Source organism: Lycium barbarum, chromosome 3, assembly GCF_019175385.1.
Source record: "Lycium barbarum isolate Lr01 chromosome 3, ASM1917538v2, whole genome shotgun sequence".
NCBI lineage: Eukaryota > Viridiplantae > Streptophyta > Magnoliopsida > Solanales > Solanaceae > Lycium > Lycium barbarum.
In genome coordinates, this window is record NC_083339.1 from 137058903 (window position 1) to 137083192 (window position 24290).

Below are 24290 nucleotides of genomic sequence, written 5' to 3' on the forward strand. Positions count from 1 at the left end.
TGGCAAAATTGTATCATCCTCACAAACATTTACCTTCTTGATTTGAGATTCATAAAATTTCTTCGTCAGCAAGGAAATGTTTGTTGCAAGTTCTGCCAATGTTTGTTGGGTGTCTTGATTCTCCTTCACTATATTCTGGATCATGGCACTACCATACGGTACCACATCAGCACTGTTTGAGTGCCAAGCCTGATTATGAGTTGTCAGCTTGTTGAATATGGTGGTCACTCGTCGGAAGGTCTTGTTCATAAAACAACCATCAGCTGCATTGTTAGCTACTGACTGTGTTACTGGATCTAACCCTCGGTAGAACTTCTCCATCAATATATTTTCCGGAAAACCATGATTCGGGCTCTTCTGCAAATATTCCTTGAATCTTTCCCAGGCTTCATATAATTGTTCCCCCGGTCGGTGCTTAAACTCATAAATCTTGTCACGAATTTCAACCTTCTTGCTAGGGGGGTACCACTTTGTAAGAAAAGCAGTCACCATCTCTGCCCACGAAGTAATTAAATTTCTGGGCAGTTTCTCGAACCAAGTTCTTGCCTCTCCAGCTAAGGAATATTTGAATAACCTCAACCGAATAGCATCTTGTGGAACATTGTTCTGGATGTGATTAGCACACACATCCATAAAATTCTGCAAATGACGTTGAGGGTCATTCTCGGTAGAGTTCCGAAAGTACCCCTCAAGCTTCAACAGCTGGTATAGAGAAGAATCAATTTTCACAGTAGCAGCTCCAACCCGAGGCTGAACAATAGAAGATACATTGTCCTCCTCTGGAACAAGATCAGCGAAAATATTCTCATCATCAGATTCATTTGCCTGATTGTTCAACTGATTCCCCTGGTTACCAGCACGTTGATTTTGCTGATTCTGATTCATATTCACCTGGTTTACACAGAGTAGCAAACAAGGTGTGATGGAATAAGCAAAAGACTTCAATCACAACAAACACTATTTAGTAATTTCAAAACCGTATTCCCCGACAACGGCGTCAAAATTTGATACGCTCAAATTACACCTATTAATGGTATAACGCGGACGTTGTCAAATATAGTAACCCAACAAGGTTGGGGTCGAATCCCACAGGGAATATGGTGTGAAAAGGTTACTAAAGTCGTAGATGCTAAGTTCTAGGTCTAATGTCTTAATCCGATAATTTTGGTAAAAAAAATGTTGGTTTTTCTATAACTGATTGCTAAACTATTTCTTTGGTGGAAATTTATGGTAAAAGAAACTAAGGTTGTGTCCCCGTTAGATAGGGTGTATGATCATGGGTATTGATCTTGATATACTTATAATGGATCATTATATGAATGCACTTAATCTCTATGCGAATCTCTACTATTTCCCAATAAATAAAGATTATGTCTTTCTATGATTTTTTTCAAATATAAGAAAGTGACCATGAAGAACGATTAATCATGCCAAGTAAATTCATCTTATTCCTAAGTGAATTTATTAAACAAAGTTTAAAGCTTTGAGTCCTTGTTAGTTATTCTTACCAACCCTAATTATTTTCCCAAATAAATTAAGGTTTATGGCTTTAATCAATGTTTGCAACCATTAATTATGAATGAAGAATGAAGAATAACTAAACCCTAATAATCCATTATGTGTATATCATTCACAAAACCCAATCACAAAACACCCATCATTGGGTTCACAACCCTAGTAAGGGAATTTAGCTACTCATGACACAGAACAAGAAATAAGAAATTGAAGAATTCATAATTGCTTGCTTTGGAATGAAAGATGAATTGATAATACTTGAATTGATGGTTGAAATCTTCAAAAACTAGAGAGGATTTGATATTCTAAGTCAAGAGAGAGAAATATAATAGATGATGTCTATTAAAAACCCTACAATGACTATTTATAGGTTTTGGAAATACAAAAGTTACAGATTTGCACTTTAGTCTCGTCATTCCGAAATACGGTCCGTAAAGTGATTTACGGACCGTAAAGTCAGTTTACGACCCAGTCGTCCATCAGTTGTGCGCAAATTCCTTCTTTTGAAATACGGACCGTAAAGTGTTTTACGGTCCGTAAACTGCCTGGTCGTATTTCAACATCCAACACTTCGACTTTCTGCCAGATGCTCAACTGGTTAAATACGTGATGGAATACGGACCGTAAACTGAAATACGGTCCGTAAACTGAGCTCGTAAATCACCATCTTCTGAACATGCCTTTCTGGTTCTATTTTCCTTAAACACGACTATGGAATACGACCCGTATTATGGAATACGGCCCGTATTGTAGAATACGGACCGTAAACTGCATTTACGACCTGATTCTGCACTTCAACTATTGTCATGTCAAATCTGTTCCTTCACCTGAAAAACACTAAAAAACACGTAAAATCACATAGACTTGCTTAAAAACAAGTAAAACTTATAGTCAAAAAGCATCGATTGTGGCGTAAAATCATGCCACATCACAGGGCAGTGGCAAAACGCCCTGGGGCTAACGTGCGGGGCTTAGTTCCTATGAGGCTTACGCCCTAAGCGCCCAACCGTACGCCCTAAACACGCCTAACGCCCAACGCCCAGGGCTCGCCTAACAGTTCTTACACAAATTATATTTTAAATTCCTTAATTAAAATCATTCACCCTCATAATTGTTTAACAAAATAATGATACTTAATAGTTTTTCATCTATAGAAATAGAAGATTGGGTGTAACTCATATAACAAGTCGTAGTATTGGATATTTACTATTTGAGAACGTCGTGAGGGTGAATATCACTTAATTTAAAAAAAAAAAACACATAGCGGAATTGTACATTTTCACTTGTCATTGGTCATAAGTCCTATGTATCAGAATTATCATATAATTTTATTTTTTGTTCATGAAGAAGTTATGTTTTAATTGTAATATTGATAAATTTTATTGATTATTTGCTTATAGGGAGATAAAATGAATAGTATGATAGTAATAGTGTTTTAAGAAACTGTGTTTTTTTTCGTGTTTGAAAGTTAAAATGTTAGAATTGTTTTGCATTTCATAATAGCTTTTATTTCATTGTATTGTTTATACTTGTAAAATTATGTTATATATAATTACAAGTTATAAGCGGTGTATAATGGATTGCTTTGATCATTTTTTTGTGAGGATCAAGCGCATGCGCGCTCACACACACACACACACATATACATATATATATATATATATATATATATATATATATATATATATATATATATATATATATATATATATATATATATATATATATATATATATGTATGTATGTATATTTCATTTATTTACAGTTTTCTTTTATTTTTTTATGTAATTTTACCTATTTAAAAATATTTATTGTAATTATATTATTTTAAGAAATACTAAAAATTAAATACCCATGGGGCTCACGCCCCCGCCTTTTAAAACACTGCTAGTGACTTCATAATCTCTCATAATTAAATGGAATACTATGTTCAATGACTTATATTTCATATTTATAAGCCTTAATAGTCATAAATATCTTGTCACGAAGAATGTCTTTAGATTATTAATTAGTAGAGAGAAGGTTAAATGTGTTCTTCGTACCGTGTACAAATAATAATGACATAGTATATATTTGTTTCCTCATTCTTTGCATGTTAAAAAACTTTGTATTCAATAGTTCTACTAGTAAATCGTATGGGTTTATAATTTAGAAATTATGGGTTTAGATTATCTAAAATATTTTAATTTACGTCTTCATCTTCCGAGGTTTAATGTTAGTCCATAAATAAAAGCCCAAAAATAAGTGTGATATATGGTTATTGAGTAGTAATGCACGTCGTGAGTTTGATTGGGTCTAGTAAGATAGTGAATTTAGGCTAAAGCCGATGAAGCATGTAAAAAAATATTCCATGTAGACGTTTTATTTGCAGTCATGTCCCTTTCTGATCTTCATATAAACACTAAAACACACGTTTATTTTTTTTATTTAAACAATTGTTTTAAGAGTTATAAAATTCGCCGTAATTGTCCCATTGACACCATCATAAAGAGAAAGAGATTTAGTTATACATCAAAACCAACATGACTTCGGATTATCATGTTCGATTAAACAATTTATCATGTTAAATGGCTAGTATCATATTTTTTGTTATATCGGCCTAAAGAAAGAAAAAATCTAAACGAAACGAAATGCTTTTATTATATCCCAAAAAAGGAAATGATAAAAAGAGAATAGCTATATAATACCCTGTACTAACCCAATTGATCCTTCCCTTAATATTAAAACCAATTGGCCGAAAAAAGCTACTGACATGTCAAAAGCGGTAACGTAAATGTTACTCCTATTTAATATTTACAACTATTATTGGTTTAAATTCACACACGTGAAGTGGAGGTGCCCCAGCCTTCTTCATGTCATGATATGCTAGTCAATAAATCATGAGTATAATAACCAGCAATAGACCAAAACGGAAAGAAGAAAATAGAAAAAGAACAACAATAATGTAAAAGACTCAGTAATATTGTCTCCACTCAAATGGGACATATTTTACTACTCTGCAACATACGTAGTAAAAAATCTAAAGGCAAAGTTCCACATTTGACAGTCGTTCAAAAATAATACTCCACTCAATAGTCAAATATGTATACAATTATGTATAAAGGATATATATTTTGTATATTAATATATTAAAAATATATATTATATAGTTATCAACGTTTATTTTAGTTGGCACAGATACGGTATAAAAAACACAAATCTAAAAGGAAAAATTGAAAATATGAGGAAATGAGTTGAGTAATTTTTTATGGCATAATAGTTCCAAATAAAGTGGTAGCTGGGCAGTGAACAGTAAGAGTAGTATTCAATTAGAGGGCTTTCACGTGGGCTAGGGCCCATATGATTTAGCTTTATATGCAAGTTGTAGTGATGGGCCTTGTCTCTTTTAGGCTATCATAACTTTTGACTATTTCCTTTGTTTGGCCGAATCAAGTAAGAATGAGAGGCATTTAAGGTTGTCTAAACTTGGTAGCTATATATATTCTTCACTTTTTCTCATCCTACCACCATGTTTTCTTAGTTTCTTCTTTATTTATCCATTTATTGAAGTGAATTATTAATTTCTGCTTGAATTATTGCCCGAAAAACAATTTTAAAAATTGCAATAATTGTCTATGTAATGAATGATTATACCCCATTATTCACTTATGCAGGAATATTCGATAGAGGTTAGGCTACACATCCTGGCGTGCTTGAAATTTTCTTTTATAAAAAGTACGTGGTAGATATTTTCAATATTCCAAGCATTATTCGACAGTAGTTTAAAGCAAAATGCATTGGAATTTATTACATGTCTTAAATATTTGACACTACGTATTAAGATATGATGATCTTCAGAATCTTATCTCCAGTCTAAAGGATGTCGAGAAAGAGTGAAATACAGTAGGGGACCCTTGGCCTTGCAAAGCCCAAACAAGGAATTAAAACATTCGTTATTTGTTTTTCGGTTGGTAGTAGTTGACAAGAATTTCAATTAGGTTGATTATAACGTTTTTGGTTAAGCTTAGAAGCAAAAAGTTTTTTTATTTATTTATTTTTATTAAAGAATATTTATTTTAGAGTGAGTTAGGGTGTTTGATCAAGTTTTTAGAAAAAAATATTATTTTTAAATAATAGCAGGAGCTATTTTTCAGAAGCTGAAAAAATAGCTTTTTGCTGAAGAATTTTTGGGACCTAGGCCAATCATAAAGTCTGCTCTAATGTAGGCAAAAAAAAAAAAATCAAATAGATCATCTAAATGAAAATTGTTAATCCCAAAAAGTATTTTTTTCTAAAAAGCACTTGTGACGAAAAGCATTTTTCAAAGCAAGCGGATTGGAGAAGCTTAGTGGAACAGAGTATTAGTCCATTAATGCAGCGGCAAAACTCATAAACCTATTAAAGTCACATACATGTACCGTTAGTGAAGAGAATTTTTTTCACCATCAAGCATTTTTATATATTGAGCAGATAACATGTCTTATTTTTAAGATTATAAATCTCGTATTTTAAGAAGGTTTACGTGTAATCATCTTTAAGATAATCTGATAGTGTAAAAATTCTTTAAAGTGGAGGTGTATATAAGTCAAATAAGTCAGATTGATTTGCGGTAATTAGGAGGGAACTTCTGTACTCCTGAATTGTTAGTTTTTAGGATGTGTTCATTGTAAGTCTCAGCAAAGAAAAATCATACTTCTCATCACTTATGAGAAGCAAGTAATTAGATTGTTTAATGGAACTAGACAAAAGTAGGCTAGAAACTTGAAGAGAAAGCGTGAAATACAAATTAAAACTGTACCATTCCTGGAACCTTATTTATTCTTATTCTGAACGCAAATGTTGCGTCTTTAAGTAAATATGTGATCTGCAATTGATGCCTTCATTAAGTTAATGCAATTGAATTAGATTCCAGCATAATCTCGTTCGAGTTATACTATAGTTATTTAAACTAATATTACTAGGGTTGAAATATTGGTCTTCTTTAAACTTTGTGATCTATGTCCATGGATAACTTGTCATCTGCACCTATCTATTTCAATTTATGCAAGGAGATTGGTGGAGCAGTATAGGGAGCGGAAGAGGGACTTGCACATGGTATTCATCGACCTAGAAAAGGCTTACGACAAAGTGCCAAGAGAGGTTCTATGGAGATGCTTGGAGGCTAAAGGTGTACCTGTGGTGTACATTAGAGCGATAAAGGACATATATGATGGAGCCAAGACCCGGGTAAAGATAGTAGGAGGAGACTCGGAGCACTTTCCTGTTCTGATGGGGTTGCACTAGGGATAAGCTCTTAGCCCGTTTTTATTTGCCTTGGTGATGGATGGATTGACGCGACAAATACAAGGTGAGGTGCCTCATATCGGTCTCTAACGAATATCTAAGCACGTGAACCCACGCTCCATCACTAAGGAGGTGTCGGGTGGCTTCCCACCGGCGCGTCCTTTGATGGAATCGATTCCTCCAGAGGGGGCAAAGCAACCCACGGCTGGAATTAAAGAAATTCCTTTATATGCCAACACTGTAACAAGATCTTCTTCTCAACTTGCACCACCTTCACATCATATTCGAGAAGGGGTAATGGAAAAACAAACCATACACAATGGTGTACATGCTATAATCTTCAAGGGATCGGAATACTACGGAGTTATGGCAGCTGAGTGTAGATTTACATTGGTAGGTCATTTCTTAAAGACTCGACCACAAATCGACAAAATCAGATCTTAATTTAAAGAATTAGTGACTGTTAAAGGGAACTGCCATTACTGGGGTTTTTTACAATATGAATGTCTTCATTGATTTTAACAATGTAGATGACTTTAAAAAAACTTGGTATAGAAGGGTGAGTGAGATTGATGGACTGCAAATGTGGCTACAGAAATGGTCGCCGGACTTCAAGTCGGAGGAAGATCTCCCAACAGCCTTAGCTTGGGTGCTCCTTCCAGGTTTGCCTTTTCATCTTCATACTTGGCAATATTTGAAACAAATTGTGAGTCCTATGGGAATTCCATTAACTCTAGATGCTGCTACTGCGAATAGAACTAGGCCAAGTAAGGCTAAAGTTAGAGTAGAAATGGATTTGAGGAAACCACAAATTGATCAAGTTTGGATAGGGATGGAATATGAGGACTCACCCCTAAAAGGATTCTATAAAAAAATTGAGTATGAAGGAGCCCCAAAGTATTGTAAACATTGCAAAAAATTAGGGCACAATGTGTTGGAATGCAGAGTCTTGGAAAGAATAAATCAGAAGAAGGAACAAGAAAAAATTGTGAAGGCTAAGGACAGAGTTGAGGAGATTGGAACTGTTTTAGATGGAAATAAAGAGAATACTCAGATTATGAATGGAGAAAATGATCAAAAAAGAGGCGACAATGATAAACAGCATGATAAGAAGGACAGAAACAAAGAAAATGATGAAGCTCAACAATAAATAGGTCAGAAAGAAGAAACTATTGGAACTGATCCTAAGACACAAATGATTAAGAAAGAAAAGGATCAGGAAGGGACTACAAAGAGAAGATTTAAGAACAAGGCCAAAAAGAAAACAGAAAAGAAGATCCCTAAAAAGAAGAATAAAGTGATTTTCAAAACTGTGGCTCCTGGAGAAATTGCTAAGAGAAAAAGAAACAAAAATGAGCCTTATAAGCAATATGTGATTGAACAAAGAAAAGATGAGAAAATGAAAGGTGCTGGGAATGAATCTCATCAGATCAAGGAACATATGGATGAGAAAAGGAAAGATGATAAGCAGAAAGAGAATGTTGGAGAAAACAGCAAAATTAATCAAGTTGATAGTCAACAAGAGATCACTCATATCAGTAACAATGAAGAGAGTGAGAAAGTGAGAAATATTGAATCAATTCAAGAAGTTAGTTCCAAAAGAAATACGGAAGAAATGGAAGAAGGAGAGTTACTTCCTATAAGTATACCTTCACATTTGAAGAATGTAGAATCCATTGAGTTGCTTGTTCAACTTCCTCCTATAGAACAAGAAGTGAATAAGGAAATTAACAACAATTATGAAGTGGAAGGAAGCACCCCTACAGAATCCAAAACAGATATGGACAATAACAAGAGAAGCACGAATGGAAATGGGAAACAAGAAAAAGAAAAAAGAGGAAGAAAAGACATTAGAGAATCTGGTATAGTACAAGCTCTATCAATAGATTCTATTGACTCAACCAAAAACAGAAAAGAGCAGTCGGATACTGCACAAAGTCAAAGAAAGAAATTTTCCACTGACTTAAGGGGCAGGGGCAGAAGCAAAATAGGGAATAAAAGCAAGGAAACCAAATCAAAGCCTACAGCTACTAACAAAGTAAGAGACAAAGGTCAAAGACAAAGTGCCCCTCCAATACCCAGTCATGATTAATGCAATCTTCTGGAATATTAGGGGGGTAAGGTCCAAAAAATCTTTTCTCAGATTGAAAAAGGTTGTCAACATTAATAACGTGGCTTTTGTTGCAATATATGAGCCTTTTATGGATGTAAGAAAGATTACAGGTTACAAAAGTTATTTTGGTTTCCATCATTGTAAGGCTAATTCTAATGGACAGATATGGTGCTTCTGGAATAACTTCGACAAAACTGAGATCATTGCCAATAATGATCAACAAATCACTCTTAATTTGAAGAATCACACCATTGAGGGAGGCACTTTTGCCACTGCTGTTTATGCAAAATGTACTCCTGAAGAAAGAATTGATCTTTGGGAAAGCATTGTGGATATGAAAAATCTTATCACTGGCCCATGGTGCATGGGAGGTGATTTTAATGTTATAATGGATCCTGATGAAAAACTTGGGAGGGGGGGGGGGGGTCCCTCATAGAGCCTCAAAAAGTTTTGATTTTATTAACTGTATGAATTCTTATGGATTGAGTGACATAGGATTTACAGGTCCTAAGTTCACATGGTGTAACTACAGGATTCCTATTAAGAGGATATGGATGAGATTAGATAGAATTCTGGTTAATGAAGATTGGACTAACATTTTTCAAACCAATATGGTTAAACACCTGTCCAAGACTGGATCAGATCACAGACCTTTACTTTTGAAGTGTCATAATCCTCAACAGAATCACATCAAATATTTTAAATTCCTTAATTTTTGGATTGATCTTCCTAACTTTATGGAAACTGTGCAAGATTGTTGGAATGAAGATATCAAGGGTAATCCAATGTGGAGGCTGCAATGTAAGCTTAAAAAACTCAGTAGAATTCTAAGCACTTGGTCAAGACAGAATATAGGAGATGTTAATGACCAAGTAAGAGACTGGGAAGCTAAAGTTGAGTTACTGGAAGAGTTAGACATTATGAACAACATAGATCAAGGAAGGGAAAACTTGAATAGAGGTTATGCTGAGTATGTTAGATGGTTGAACTTACAAGACTCTTTGCTTAGACAGAAAACTCAGCTGAAGTGGTTTAAGGATGGTGACAAAAACACCAAGTATTTCCACAGTGTTTTAAGAAATAGGAGAAGAAGGTTGCACATTCACAGAATCAAAATTCACAGAGGAAGATGGGGTACAAGGGGATGAGAAGATCTCAAAAGCAACCATCAAGCATTTCAAAAACCAATTCAACTTGAACCTCATTGATAAGAATAGCAGTATTATTGAATGTATTCCTCGGATCATAACTACAGAAGACAACAACTTTTTGACAAAGTTACCAGAAGAAGAGGAGATTAAGAATGTTGTTTTCAACATGAGCATGGATAGTTCAGCAGGTCCAGATGGCTATAATGGTAGGTTTTTCCAAGTTTGTTGGCACATTATTAAAAATGATATAGTTGACTTTATGCAAAATTTCTTTGAAGGGAAAAACCTTACTAGATTTTATACTCATTCATGTCTTGCTTTAATCTCTAAAATCGATACTTCCACCAGTTTTAGTGAATTGAGACCTATTAGTTTAAGTAATTTCACTAATAAAATCATTTCTAAAATACTTGCTATTAGGCTCAACCACTTTTTTCCTAAATTGATTTCTGAAAATCAAAGTGGATTTGTAACTGGGAGAAGCATAACAGACAATGTGATGCTTACTCAGGAGATAATCCATGGGATTTCAAAAAAGAACAAAGGTGGTAATGTGGTGCTTAAACTTGATATGGCCAAATCCTATGATAGGCTCTCTTGGTCCTTCCATACAAAGGTCTTAAACAAATTTGGTTTCAATGATGTGTGGATTGATCTGATTTGGAGGAGTATTGCTAATGCTTGGTATACTATTATCATTAATGGGACTAGACAAGGCTTTTTAAAATCTTCCCAAGGTCTTAAACAGGGAGACCCTATTTCTCCTTCTCTTTTTATAATTGTTGCAGAGGTACTTTCTAGGTCCTTGAACAGTTTACTAAATAATCCTAACTTCACTCCTTTTTCAATGCATAAAAATGGTCCCCAGATTACTCATCTTGCATATGCTGATGTATTTAGTAGTGGAAACACTAGATCTTTAAAGCTAATCATGAGTCTTATTAAGAAGTATGAGAAGGTGTCTGGGCAAATGGTCAATAAGGATAAGAGCTTCTTTCTTAACAGCCCTAAAACTTGTGCATATAGGATAAACAGGATAAGAAAATATACTGGTTTTTTAGATAAAAAATTTCCTTTTACTTATCTTGGATGCCCTATATACATAGGAAGGAAAAAAAAATATTTACTTTGATAGCATGGTGTCAAAAATTGTGAAAAGGTTGAATGCTTGGCAAGGTAACATGCTTTCTAGTGGTGGAAGAATGGTTCTCATCAAAAGTGTTATTCAATCTCTGCCTATATACATCTTGTTTGCTATTAACCCTCCTAAAGGTACCCTGGAACTTATAGAGAAGCACATTGCCAACTTCTTTTGGGGAACTGCTAACGGAAGAAACAAATATCACTGGAGTGCGTGGGAGAATATGTGCTTCCCCAAATCAGAAGTTGGGATTGGTACAAGATCCATGAGCGATGTTGCTAACACACTTACTGTGAAAAGGTGGTGGAAATTCAGAGAGGATAAGTCTCTCTGGGCAGATTTCCTAATGGCAAAATACTGTCCTAGAATGCATCTTGTAGGCAAAAAATGGGTTGCAGGAAATTCACAAGCTTGGAAACACTTGCTTTGGGCAAGAGAAAAAAGTGAGAGATATATATCATGGAAAATCAACAATGGAAGTTGTAGCTTTTGGTGGGACAATTGGACAGAAATTGGTCCACTTGCACAGATTTGTCCAAACGATATGACAAGGAGTGACTCCAAGAATAAAGTACATCATTATATGGAGGATCATATCTGGGATGTTCGGAAACTATACACTAGTCTTCCTAGCCAGATTGTCTTACACATCATCTCTATTGATATTGGAGTTGAAGGAAGAAAGGACTATGCCATTTGGAACAATACAGAAGATGGAAGATTCTCTAATGGCTCTGCTTGGGACTTGATCAGAAGACAAAAAGCCAACAATGATTTCTTGAGCAAAATATGGCACAGAGATATACCATTTAAGATGTCTTTCATATGTTGGAGGATGTTTTTAAACAAACTCCCATTTCCTAAATCTTTAATGCATAACAGTAACCAGGAAAGAGTGGACTGTGCATGCTGCTATATTCCTCAACATGAAAGTATGCAACATGTACTCATTGAAGGTCAAGCTGCAGAGTGTATATGGAATGCAATGGGGGCTCCTCTGGGTATAACACATCAGCACCTGCCTATTAATGCAATATTCAGAAACTGGTGGAATGTTAAGGCCAGAAACAGAGTTCAGAGGTTGGTGCTTAATGCAACGCCAATCTTAATTATTTGGGAAATCTGGAAAGCTTGGACAGCCTGCAGGTATGGGGACAAGAACAGATTTTACCACTACAAGATGGTGACACAATGTTGTTGGAACATTAAAGCAGTGATCTAAGAGGCCTATCCAACTATTTCTACTGAAGACAGCTGGATCAATTTATGCAGTGAGCTAGAAAGATTAACACAAAGTGTGAAATGCACAATAGTCTGCTGGATTAAGCCAAACATTGGCATGCTTAAGCTCAACACTGATGGGAGTTTTTTCAAAGACTCTAACAAAGCGGGTATAGAAGGGATTCTGAGAAATGAAGAGGGGAAAATGATTATGGCTTACTGCATGTCTGTGTACTGTAGCAGCAATAACAAGGCTGAAGCGTTAGCTGTTGAGTATGGAGTTAACTGGTGCAATCAACAAGGGATTCAAAATATCCACATCGAACTTGCTCTCAGATCATTACAGAGATGCTTACTCACAAAGACACTGCCAACCTGAAATTGAAGCACACTATCAGCAGCATAACTAGACAGCTTAATCAATCTACATGTGATTACTCATTGCTTTAGGGAAGCCAATCAAGTAGCTGATTTTCTGGCCAAACAGGTAGCAACTAGTGGAAGCATGAACTTTTATCACTCTTATAATGAGCTTCCAAGAGAGGTAAAGGGACTGATTCAACTAGACAAATGACAAGTCCCAACAGTTAGAAGGAGATATGAAAAATGTAATTTCTTTGTAAGTTAAAATGCCTTGTATGCTTTGTAGTATAGGGAAAGGTATGTATAGGCTCCCCTTTCCCAGATTGTTTTGCAATTTTTTTTGTAGGATTGAGGCAAGGTTCCCATGTCCCCCTCTTTCCATTGTAACTTATTACATAAATATAACATGGTAGGGGTCAAGCCAAACCCTCTACACCTAAGGCTCACAACCTATGGTGATGGCTTAATATAAAAAAAATAAAGGTGCCGTGGTGTATGTTGTTCGCGGATGACATAGTCTTGATTGACGAGACTCGTAGCAGAGTTAACACTAAGCGGGAGGGTTGGAGATAGACGTTGGAGTCTAAAGGATTTAAGTTGAGTAGGACTAAGACAGAGTACTTGGAGTGCAAGTTCAGTGGCGTACCATATGAGGCTGGCAAGGAAGTAAGGCTTGGTACCTAGGCCATCCAGAAGAAAGGAAGTTTTAAGTATCTTGGGTCTATTATTCAGGGAGATGGGGAGATTGACGATGATGTTTCACATCGTATTGGTACAGGATGGATAAAATGGAGGATCACTTCTGGAGTGCTGTGTGACAAGAAAGTGCCACCAAAACTTAAAGGCAAGTTCTACAAAGTGGTGGTTAGACCGACTTTGTTGTACGGGGCGGAGTGTGGGCCAGTCTAGAACTCTCACATTCAGAAGATGAAAGTCGCGGAAATGAGAATGTTACGGTGGATGTATGGGCACACTAGGAAGGGTAGGATTAGGAATGAAGATATTCGGGGCAAGGTGGGAGTGGCATCGGTGGAGGACATAATGCGGGAAGCGAGGCTGAGATGGTTTGGACATGTGAAGAGGAGAGACACAGATGCCCCAACGCGGAGGTATGAGAGGTTGGCTATGGACGGTTTCAGGAGAGGTAGAGGTAGGCCAAAGAAATATTGGGGAGAGGTGATTAGACAGGACATGGCGTAGTTTCAGCTTACCGAGGACATGATCTTAGATAGGAGATTGTGGAGCACTCAGATTAGGATAGAAGGCTAGGAGGTAGTCTCGCTTAATTCTTTCATCCTAGTAGTTGCAGTTTGCTTATTCGTTTATTGCCATCCGATTTCTGCTTATATTGCTGGGTCTTATACTTCGAATATCTTATTTATATATGGTAGCTACTATTTATCATGACTCTCTCGCTTTTATTGCTTCTCGTTTTCATATTGTTTTGTTATGCTTGTCCTTATCTGAGCTTTTGTCTTGTTCTCTCTTGAGCCGAGGGTCTTTCGGAAACAGCCTCCTCACATTTCAAGGTGGGGGGGTAAGGTCTGCGTACACTACCCTCTCCAGACCCCACATTGTGGGAATCTACTGGGTATGTTGTTGTTGTTGTTATACTTTTGTATTTGAATTGTTCTAAACAACATGATACATTTTTATTATTTAAAAATAATTTATCTTTAAACTTCTCATTTTACTTTTAATTATATGACTTATAGTCAAATACATACTTACGACCAAATGTTTGAAAAGTCTTTTCGTTAGTTGTAAACTTCTATTTAAAATTAAACATCACATAAATTGAAATGTCTTTTAAGAAATATCCAATAGAGTAGAATCACATAAATTGGGACAGAGGGTTACTAGATCATATATGTTGCTTTTCTTTCTTGACTAGTTATATCAGTCGATTAAAGAAGAAAACAATTCGACATACATACCTCATCCTCAAGCTGTCGAATTAGATAAAAGTTTTTGTGATTAGTCCAATTTCATTTATTCTTGAAAGTTCCTTGTTGACATCAAATCCCGAATTGTCCTTAAAGCGGCACTATGGCCAAGTCACTGGGTTCATCATAGTTCACAACGAACATATAGATAAGCACATTCTGAAATATTGATGGAGGTGCAACATGAACACATGCAAGATAAGCATATGATTTAAAGAGACAAAAATTAAAACAATTCCATTTAATTTACATGGTAGGATACAGGCAGAAATGCATAGTCAGGACAGTTCAAAAGTTATAGTAGCAACTTATGCATACATTACATATATTGTCCTTGATCGATCGCTGCGATAATTCTCAAGAGAGTTTCTAAGTACAACTTGAAATAAAACAAATAGGATAATGCAATACATTATTACTGTATATTGGTTGAACCGAAGATGGACCAGCTGGTTCGATTATCAGATTAAAGCATCCACCCATGAATAAATCCATTCATATTGTGAGCAGATGCTGCTGCATTGCCCTCATCCGTATTAACAGGATTGTACCTGTAAAAATTTAACCAGAAAAACAACCAAATGTAATAATAATAATAATAATAATAATAATAATAATAATAATAATAATAATAATAATAATAATAAATAATAATAATAATAATAATAATAATAAATAATTGTGTAATGCTGGCAATCACTGGAGATTTATTGGCCTTTTTCATAACAGTTGTATCTAGACCAACTTATTACTTATGTGCCATCAACTGATTGAGCAAGACATATAGTACCTCGCATTAACACAAATATCAAATAACTTTACTCGCCAAACCTTTTAGAGCGGTTTTTTTTTCGTACTTTATTAACCGTTAAACCACATAATGATGCCCATTGATAGAAGTAGAAGTTAACAGTCAGATATATTTTGAATAATTACCCAAAATGTGGAGAAGATGAATTCAATCCAAGAGGCTGAAAGAAACCCTCTGAGTGAGGGAGACGACTTTGTTGCATGGCTTGATTAGCTCCATCTTCCCAACACAATCGAAATGGAAATTCAGCTGCACTTTCTTCTAGCTGACAAATGAATATATGCCAACAATATAAAAATACTTTTTACATTATCAAGTTACCCAATGAATATTTATAGATAAGCGTCTTAAAATATGAAATTTGTAATCTTAAAAATAAGACATGTTACTTAGTAAGCGTTTGGAGATTAACTTGAAATCATTAATTTGGGTAAACGTTAATTTGAAGTTGAAATCTAAGTTATTTGGACTTTTCATTTTCAGTGCCGCACCCGCATTGACACGACTTGAGTGTGGGTGTGGAATTCATACCCAAATTGGTCAAACGATTTTGGGTACTTTGACCAAAATCGATAGAGAAATTTGAGACACACAATGATTTCTAAAATCAAAACAAAAGCTAGCTAGGGCTATTGCAATAGCCATGTTACACCTCTATATCTTTGCAATAGCCACGTTACGCCAAAAAAGAGTAAGGAGATGCATCTATACTTAATAACAATTACAAGTTCAAACTATCTCTAAAAAATTTGTGCATTCTTTTCCTTATAAATATCCCACTATATTATAGACATATTTTTATAACTCTATTAGTCTATTTTAGATATTTGAATTATTTTTAGCCGAATCCCAGCACCCATATCTATACTTGGATACGTACCCTCGAATCTTAAAATTTAGATCATGAAGGATCCCATCTCTAGATCCCCGTATAAAACTTCCACCCGAGTCCGAGCAACTTAATTAGGTTGAGTATTTGAACATGTAATTTGGATTTAAAAAGTCGTACCTTTTCTCATCAACATGAAAACCCCACAAGTTTTGAATATTAGCAAACCATAGTTCATAAACAAGATATCATAACATCCTAAGGTCCCACTTTAATAAATCAGATCTCCATGTTCCGTTTATAAATAAAAGTTTGTGATTGCATGTTACGATTTTCAAGTTCACATAATTTTACAAAGATCCACTGATTCAATGAATCAACAATGGTAATAACTAATATTCTTTAATATAATCCTCCTACATGTTATGGACAATCTCTTCACGTCGAGGATGGGTCTTTTATGCAAAATTAAAAATTATGGATCTTTTTTGCAAAATTTAGATTATGGTCAAGTTTTAAATTCTTAAAAAATGAAATCACCAATTTGGAATTGAAATTCTTCGTGAACTAAATTTCATGTTGAAGTTGAAGTTGAAGTTCAAAATATCATAAACAAACACAACTTTTCAATTTGAAGTCCAAATTGCATACTGATAAATTTATGTGATAGGTGTAGAAGTTTCACAATGTATACAATTTAAACTCCTTCAAAATATATGTTAAAGTAAGAGATTTGATCTGATTGGTCATTCTTACCTTTCTGCGGAGTAGTTTATTAGATTCTGCCAGTGCTTGCTCCTGCAAAATTCATCGCAAATTTAGAAAATAGGTCAATATCTCTCGCTTATATCTTTATTGGAAAGAAGTAGAATCCCATAATGAGTACCCTTTGTTGAAGATCTGCAAGCTGATCCAGCATGAATTGTGTCTGCAAAGGGCAAAAGAAACAATGTTGTTGGACAAAACCTCTAAGCAATAAGCAAATAAGCCCAAAGTCCGTAAGATTTACTGCGTTAATAAATATAACGACATGAGAATAAGCTTTACAAAAGTATTGTAATGTTTGGTTGGTTGTGCAATCGCGAAACTTAATACAGCTTGTGGTTGGCAGTGCATGTGTAACAGTAAATGTTTAAGGGTTCTAATTAAAGATAAAACAAAAAATATTAAAGCACTCCCTACATAACAATCCTTACATTATTATTCATCACATAACAAGCTATGTTTCTTATTCACCCCAATATGATGTATTAGTCTGTGAACCAAACAACTTTCGTAAGCAAAGACAAACTAGTTTAACCTACAATTGCAAGGATCAACTCGTAGCTCAAAAATAGAATTTGATTGTTACAAAACTTTTTGTCTTCTCTCTTCCTTAATATAATCCTCCCACACCCAAGGAAAAACACCAATTGGTAGAAAAAACTTGAAAGAGAACTAGCTAGAGTCAATTGTGACTTTCTTTTCCTTTTTCGTTTTCTCATTTTGCCCCAAAATCTCGTGGTAAGTTTAATAACTTCATTAGTTTATAAGGTCTTAGTATATCTTTTTTAGAATTGATATTTGGTTCTTCCGAGTAAAATGTGGAGTTTAAGATATATACTTCTTCTCAAAGGGAAAGAAGGAAGTACATGGAAAGCTAGCTTTCTATCTTCACTTGTCTTCTTTAACATTAAGAGAGGTCCCTATAATGACACATTAACAGACATATTCAACTAAGGGGAAACTATCCATACTCCAAACTTAAGATAAAAAAGAAGCATTTTAAGTTTTCGGTAATCGAGATGGGGGATCATCTAATAACACCCTAAAAATTCTATTGAGACAACCTATGGAGCCAACAATCAAAGGATCATAGCATTAAAAAAGTATTAGAATCATTCATATAAGATCAAACTCGTCATTTACTTCATTAAAACTCTGACGCTTGTTTTTGTACCGAAACAAGTAATCTAACATGCCAAATTACACTAATAATGTAAAGTTATTTATACTATCAGTGTATATAACTTAAATCATTGAATAATTTACCTTCCTTGACCTGATTTGCTTTAACGATGCCTCTAATTGATTCTCAAGCCGCTCGAGGTCTTTCGTGCTTAAAGTCCCCAAATCTTCCCCAAGCAGGTGTCTGTGTAATTGTCATAAAAGGTACCAAATCAAATCAATGGGTATACAGAGGGTACTAGATAATGGATTGAAGTTACATACATTAACAGTGAAGGAAACTTACCTCTGAGATCGTTGAAGGAGCTCAACTCTAGCTTTTAGCCTCAAATACTCGTGGTAGTTGTTCTGTAAGAAAATAGTGCACTTTTAACTTGTCAGGAATTCACTAATTACTCATTTACAACAACAAGAACGGTCGCAACGATATTAACAACAGCAAAAAAATCAGTAATTACTATCTCATCAATCGCACAGGACCATTTTTATGATGGTATTTACTTTGACTTGTATATATCAAATGAGTGATTGTTGAGAAAAGAATGCTAGATTTGCAATTGACTGAAATATTAATTTGATATACAAAAGATCACATCAGATTTTAACAATTGAAGTTGTGAAAATTATATAGAAAACCAATGGTTTTAACATTTCAAGATGTTTTGAGATGAAAAAAGAGTGTCAGATAGATGAAAGTATGTATGGCAGTCAATTTGGAATGAAGGGTTAGTCATGGAGACATCAAGAACAAGAAACATTTTTAATAAGGATGATACAAAATGAGATTGAAAAATTATTTTCGGAAAATATAAAATTAATGCAAAACAATGTTTCAACCAAACTCAACTGAAGAAATTAAAAGGAAAAGTCTTTTGAGTTTTGTTGAAGCAAAGTTTCTCGCAAATCTTAGAAGTGATTTGGTTGTAACAAAGATTTTGCAAATAATTTTCTATTCCTAAGAGGAATAACTTAGAAAGGGATGAAAATGTTTTGTTAAATTTAATCACACGAATCAAAAGAAATTAAACTAGCATTAAACAGAAAATTTCTTATCTAATAAGTATATTTCCTATAAAGAATAACTAATCAAATTAGTATTATCACAACTAGATGAAGAAATCAAAGAGTGCATGAATACTTACCTGAGTATCAATTAACTTTATATCAAATGATATTATCACAGCTAATTAGATGAAGGAATCAAAGAGTACATGAATATGGAGTAATTACCTGAGTATCACTAGCTGTTTGGTTTGCTTCCAAAGTAGCATAGCTGCAACGTTGATACTTTTCAATTGTCTTCACCATGCTGTAATTAAGAAAGAAAGAAAAAAAGAAATAATTAGTAATTTCCAGTGACTCTCCTACTAGTAAATACTGAAGTTCTTTTTAAAATTTTGCAGTGCAAGGCTGCTGAATCAAAAGTTGTCATCATAAAGGTACGATCCACTTGACCATGAAGAAAAAATTCAAAGTTCTCTCGCAGCTCATTTTACATTGTTCTGAAGAATATCCTAATATAAAATAGGTCCTTTTTGGTATCAATTAACAAACAGAAGTCAGTGCTCAAAAAAACAAAATTCCCCTTTTAATTATCGGAATAAGAGAAATGACTCGTCGATGCTCTTCAAACAACGTCCTCAATTTGTTGTCCGTAGATATGCATAAAGTTGTAAGCTTTTTCTTGTTTGTAAAATAAGATTGGGTCAAATAAAAATGTGTTCTTGGGAGATAATTGGAAAAATTGATTTTGAGGACGTCTTGGCGAAAACAAGCTTAAACTAATGAAGGTGCATAAGTTCAAATATGTAAATGGTTGGGATAAACTCATGTTATTTTAATTAATTGCTTAAGAAATACTATGAATCATAACATGGTTCAAGTACTAGCGTAGTTACCAATATATATAGACTCCGGGTCACAAATATTGACAATTATCTGGTGGATACTCCTTCGACTATGGAATACTGTATTTTTACATAATCACTAATTAATTATCTTTCCAAAAGGATTTTAAGCTTTGGCTGCTTGGAAACTAACATAAGCAGCCTTTGCTCCGTCGTCTTGGGAATCAAAGAACAAAAGTAGCAGTTTTTTGCACTGTCAAAAACATGACACCTCTGCAAATCAAATCTTAACAGTGAAAAATGGAAACGTGGAATTTTGCTAATTAGGTTTTCAGATTTTTGTCAGTTAATGCCTTCGCAAGGCGTTTAATGCTCAAAAGTTTCACTATTAAAAGATGAACGTAATTATCGATTATAGAACTCATAAAAATCTATCTGCAGCTCAAAACGACCTTATATTTATGGAGAAAAATAAAAATTTCAAGAATAATCAGTTCTTAGCAACTGTTTGAAAAAATTAAACGAAAAATAGCTTTGACACCCACAAAAGTTTTTAAAAATAAAAAAATAAAAAAAAAAATATATATATATATATAGTTAAGTAGATCTTTCAAAGCGTGAAGGATTAATGTTTTTAAATCGATGATACCCCATTAGAAAAATCATATCTTGAAATAGAGACAATTAAGTCCATATACATTTATAGTAAAAATACGGAACATATGTATATTATGACAACTCAGATCTTGCATAAAATTAAAGTGAGAAGAGAAAACAAAAGTCTGATAACCAATTTTAATGATGTAAGAACAAATGAAGTACTCATTAAAGACCAGAATTTTGCAACTCTTCCATATATATAAGGGTTTCGGTAAAAGCACAGACCTACCTAGAAAACATTAAAAATATAGGCACATCTTGTGAAGCAAGAAGAGGTTATTATTTAATAGATTATTACTAGGTTATATTTGATATATACCTTGAAGTGCTGCAAAACTCATAGAGTTTACCGCGATTAGAGAAGATGATGAGAGCAACCTCAGCATCACAGAGAACAGAAAGCTCATAGGCTTTCTTGAGTAGCCCATTTCTTCTCTTTGCAAAAGTGACTTGCCTGTTTATTTTGTTCTCTATTCTCTTCAGTTCTACTCTTCCCCTTCCCATTATTCTTCTTTCTTTTCTATCTTTGTTCAATTTGCCAGAACAAAGTTTCTCTCTCAAAGGTGTTATTCCACTCTTGGTTACCAGCTGAACTACTTTTGGATAATAAAAGGGGTACAAATTAAATGAAATCAGTGAAATGAAAAGAGGGTGAGAGTAGAAAAAATAGAAACCCTGGGGCTTCTGTATTTGGTCCCTTTCCTATAATTAACCAGCTTGTATTTCTTATTCCCCCACCTACCCCCACCCCTCATCCTATACCCTTCTTAGAAAAAACACCATCCTCTCACTAAAAAACAAAAAGGAAAAGAAAAAAGAAATAAGGTTAATGATGTAGTATTCTCAAACCAACCAAGTAATCCTATGGATCACTCCTGAGAAATGTACAATAAATTTTTACCTTTAGAGTCAACTGGTCCTCATGCCCTAAAAGGTGTATCTAACTCACTCTATGCAGGTGAACACCAAATACTATATGCCTTTAAAAAAAGTATTGGGATTTTTACGCTGAACAATGGCCCAACCAATGCATTCGTACACTAGCTATACACTTATATTACACATTGATTATACACTCGTTAAACACTGAGCTAATATACATCGGCAACAGGAACGAATCTAAGATTTCTAGAACGTGGGTGCGCCACTAAAAAGGGAGAAAAAAAAGTATTTAGAGGGACTCGATCCCTATTTCTTGGGGGTAAATAACTCAGCATTCAACCAAAGTGCCACATTCAACCTTTTTAGGGCATGGGTGTCACCAGATAATATTCAATTAATTCTAGAAAATATGTACATAAAATATCTAGTTTTTGCGAGCGACCACGTGTTCATGTGCCCGGTTGATTGGTGGTGGTGGAAAGTAACATTTTGTATGCTTATATGTAGAAGCACATCTTCTAGCTCATAAAGAGTTGAGACGAGGACCTCCCCTCGCACAGGTATTGTCGCTCGGCTAGGCTTCAGCTTCGGCTTCAAATTCATTTCATTTCTGATATTTTTTCCGCGGAAAATTTAAACTTAAATTCATGGTAAATGTAAACGGTCTGCTTATTTCCAAACAGACATTGCCCTTCTCGACAAACATGTCTATAAAAATTTTAGAGGCTTTGCCTCATTTCACACACAGAAATCACCAAATATTTACTCTCTGAAAATCAATCTTCTTCACACCTTCTTTGTGCATCGTTTTTCGATGACAAAAATAAGTGTCGTGTGATTTACTGTCGTTTGTTGAGTTCGCTAAAGTTCAGCAATTTCGGTTGTCAGTATTACAAATTAGAGTTTCCTTCTATACTTGGAGGATTTAATCCAAACCTTGGGCAATTGTGAGAGGATTGAATGACCTAAAGAAACACAGTTTTCTGTGGGCTCGAAACTAAAACGTTTTATGTTTTCAATACATTATTTGATTACAGGAATAAAAGATTCCAGGCATAAGTTTTGTTACATCCCGTCATTTTTTTTCTTCAAGTTTCGTTGTAAGTTAGTCGACCTAAGCTTTGAGGACAATATTGTCCTTGAGTTTTAAGTGCTCAAGACCATGTTTAATAAATTTAAAGTATAGTGAAAATTAGTGGTTGAGAAAATTGAAGGAATTAAGGTCATTCATGAGGTTATAGCGAGTTTAAGATAACGTCATTGTAGAACCCCGTAAGTTTGACAACCTTGATACCCCGAGATATTATTTTGATAAGGTATTTATATTTTCTTTTAAGTGAAACTTTTTGGTAAAAATTTGATAAGTATGATTTTATGTAGTTACTACTATTACTACTTTTTGGATATGTTTTAAATTATATCCATGACACAAGGAAGTTTATAAATAAGCTTTATCTATTATAAGAGTAGAAATTACTTTCTCATATGAATGTTATCTTTTTACCGTTTTGAGAACTTATAGTACGAAAAATTAAACTCCTGATATTGAGTTGGAATAAGTAGAATTTGGTAAGATATAATTTTTATCCATATCTTATTTTTTTTATGAAATATTAGTATATGTATTACTTTTATAAGATATTTATAATTTATTGGCGATATTAAAGTCCAGCTATGTAGAGAAATTATCAATTACCTAGACAATTTGGTTACATATTGAGTTTAGTGGGTTACAAGAAACTAAATGAATATGAAGGGCTAAGTACTATGTTGACAACACCTCTTTCCACGTGGCTTAATGGCAAGGCACAAATAGTGACTATTAACAATTTTGGAATGTTCATCATAGATCCTATTAAGTTAGACATCCATTTATATAAATCAAGTCGTCCCTTCTACTTCCTTCACAACTAAGTATTCTTGTGTCATAGTTATATACATATACTTGCATGCTTCCATAAGCTTATCCGTTCCTTAACAATTAGTTGTGGTCAGCCAATGATATTTAATTAGATAGAGTAATAGTCAGTAACATCAAAGTTTTAGCCAAGAATATATGCTGCCATGAAATCCCATTTTGTATGAGATTGTATGAACTTCATCGTCAATAAGAATTCTCCAGCACCAACTTTCTATATATAGGTGTAGCTAGTGAGGCATTCCATGATGGAAATGGATCCACTTTGTCATTCAAATAATCTTCCCTTGACAAACTAAGTGAAGTAGTGGAATTCCCCCGGAATTTAAGCTCGAATTCAAGACTAACATATAGAGAAGGTTGGTTTCAAGGTCATCGGTAAAGGTTCGACACTAAAGGTATGTTAAGGCTATTCCTTCTTTCATTTTGACATGATCTATGACAAGTGCGAAATGTAGTGATACTCATAATGAATCCACTCCTAGATGTAGGAGCTCATGTCCCTATGTTTATATTGGTGTTGTTCATATCCTGAGTTCCTTGACTTCTTAAGTCCCGACGGGGCATCCATAAGTTGTTTGTTTCCATAATGGTGTCTAAATCCCGAAGTGGATATTTATAAGGTTTCTTTATTCATATGCATTTCATATTTGATTTTAAAGCCTCGAAGGAGACAAATGAAAA

At 34.4% G+C, this 24290-nt stretch overlaps 3 protein-coding genes and 1 non-coding gene across 5 annotated transcripts; 3 read left to right on the forward strand and 1 right to left on the reverse strand.

Moving 5' to 3' along the window:
- The first annotated feature begins 337 nt into the window (after positions 1 to 337).
- On the forward strand, positions 338 to 443 carry LOC132634459 (small nucleolar RNA R71). The gene has a single exon (XR_009580181.1). It is a non-coding gene; the product is annotated as a small nucleolar RNA R71 (small nucleolar RNA).
- Positions 444 to 7972: 7529 nt separating this feature from the next.
- On the forward strand, positions 7973 to 8869 carry LOC132631437 (uncharacterized). The gene has a single exon (XM_060347011.1). It carries the CDS (start codon positions 7973 to 7975, stop codon positions 8867 to 8869), a length of 897 nt encoding a protein of 298 aa, XP_060202994.1.
- A 109-nt stretch (positions 8870 to 8978) lies between these two features.
- LOC132631439 (uncharacterized) lies at positions 8979 to 13584 on the forward strand. Its single transcript, XM_060347013.1, has 8 exons — positions 8979 to 9261; positions 9386 to 9931; positions 10014 to 10999; positions 11148 to 12328; positions 12455 to 12691; positions 12854 to 12947; positions 13053 to 13063; positions 13545 to 13584. The coding sequence occupies exons 1-8, from the start codon at positions 8979 to 8981 to the stop codon at positions 13582 to 13584; spliced, it is 3378 nt and encodes a 1125-aa protein (XP_060202996.1).
- A 1338-nt stretch (positions 13585 to 14922) lies between these two features.
- LOC132632835 (MADS-box protein EJ2) lies at positions 14923 to 21516 on the reverse strand. Of its 2 annotated transcripts, XM_060348935.1 has the most exons (8): positions 21126 to 21510; positions 19530 to 19608; positions 18586 to 18647; positions 18384 to 18483; positions 17239 to 17280; positions 17109 to 17150; positions 15649 to 15788; positions 14923 to 15263 (listed from the first exon to the last, which is right to left on the reverse strand). In XM_060348935.1, exons 1-8 carry the CDS (start codon positions 21308 to 21310, stop codon positions 15179 to 15181), a joined length of 735 nt encoding a protein of 244 aa, XP_060204918.1. In that variant the 5' UTR covers positions 21311 to 21510; the 3' UTR covers positions 14923 to 15178. The 2 variants fall into 2 exon arrangements, with proteins under 2 accessions (XP_060204918.1, XP_060204919.1); XM_060348936.1 differs by lacking the exon at positions 15649 to 15788 and having other exon boundaries at positions 21126 to 21516.
- Positions 21517 to 24290: the final 2774 nt, after the last annotated feature.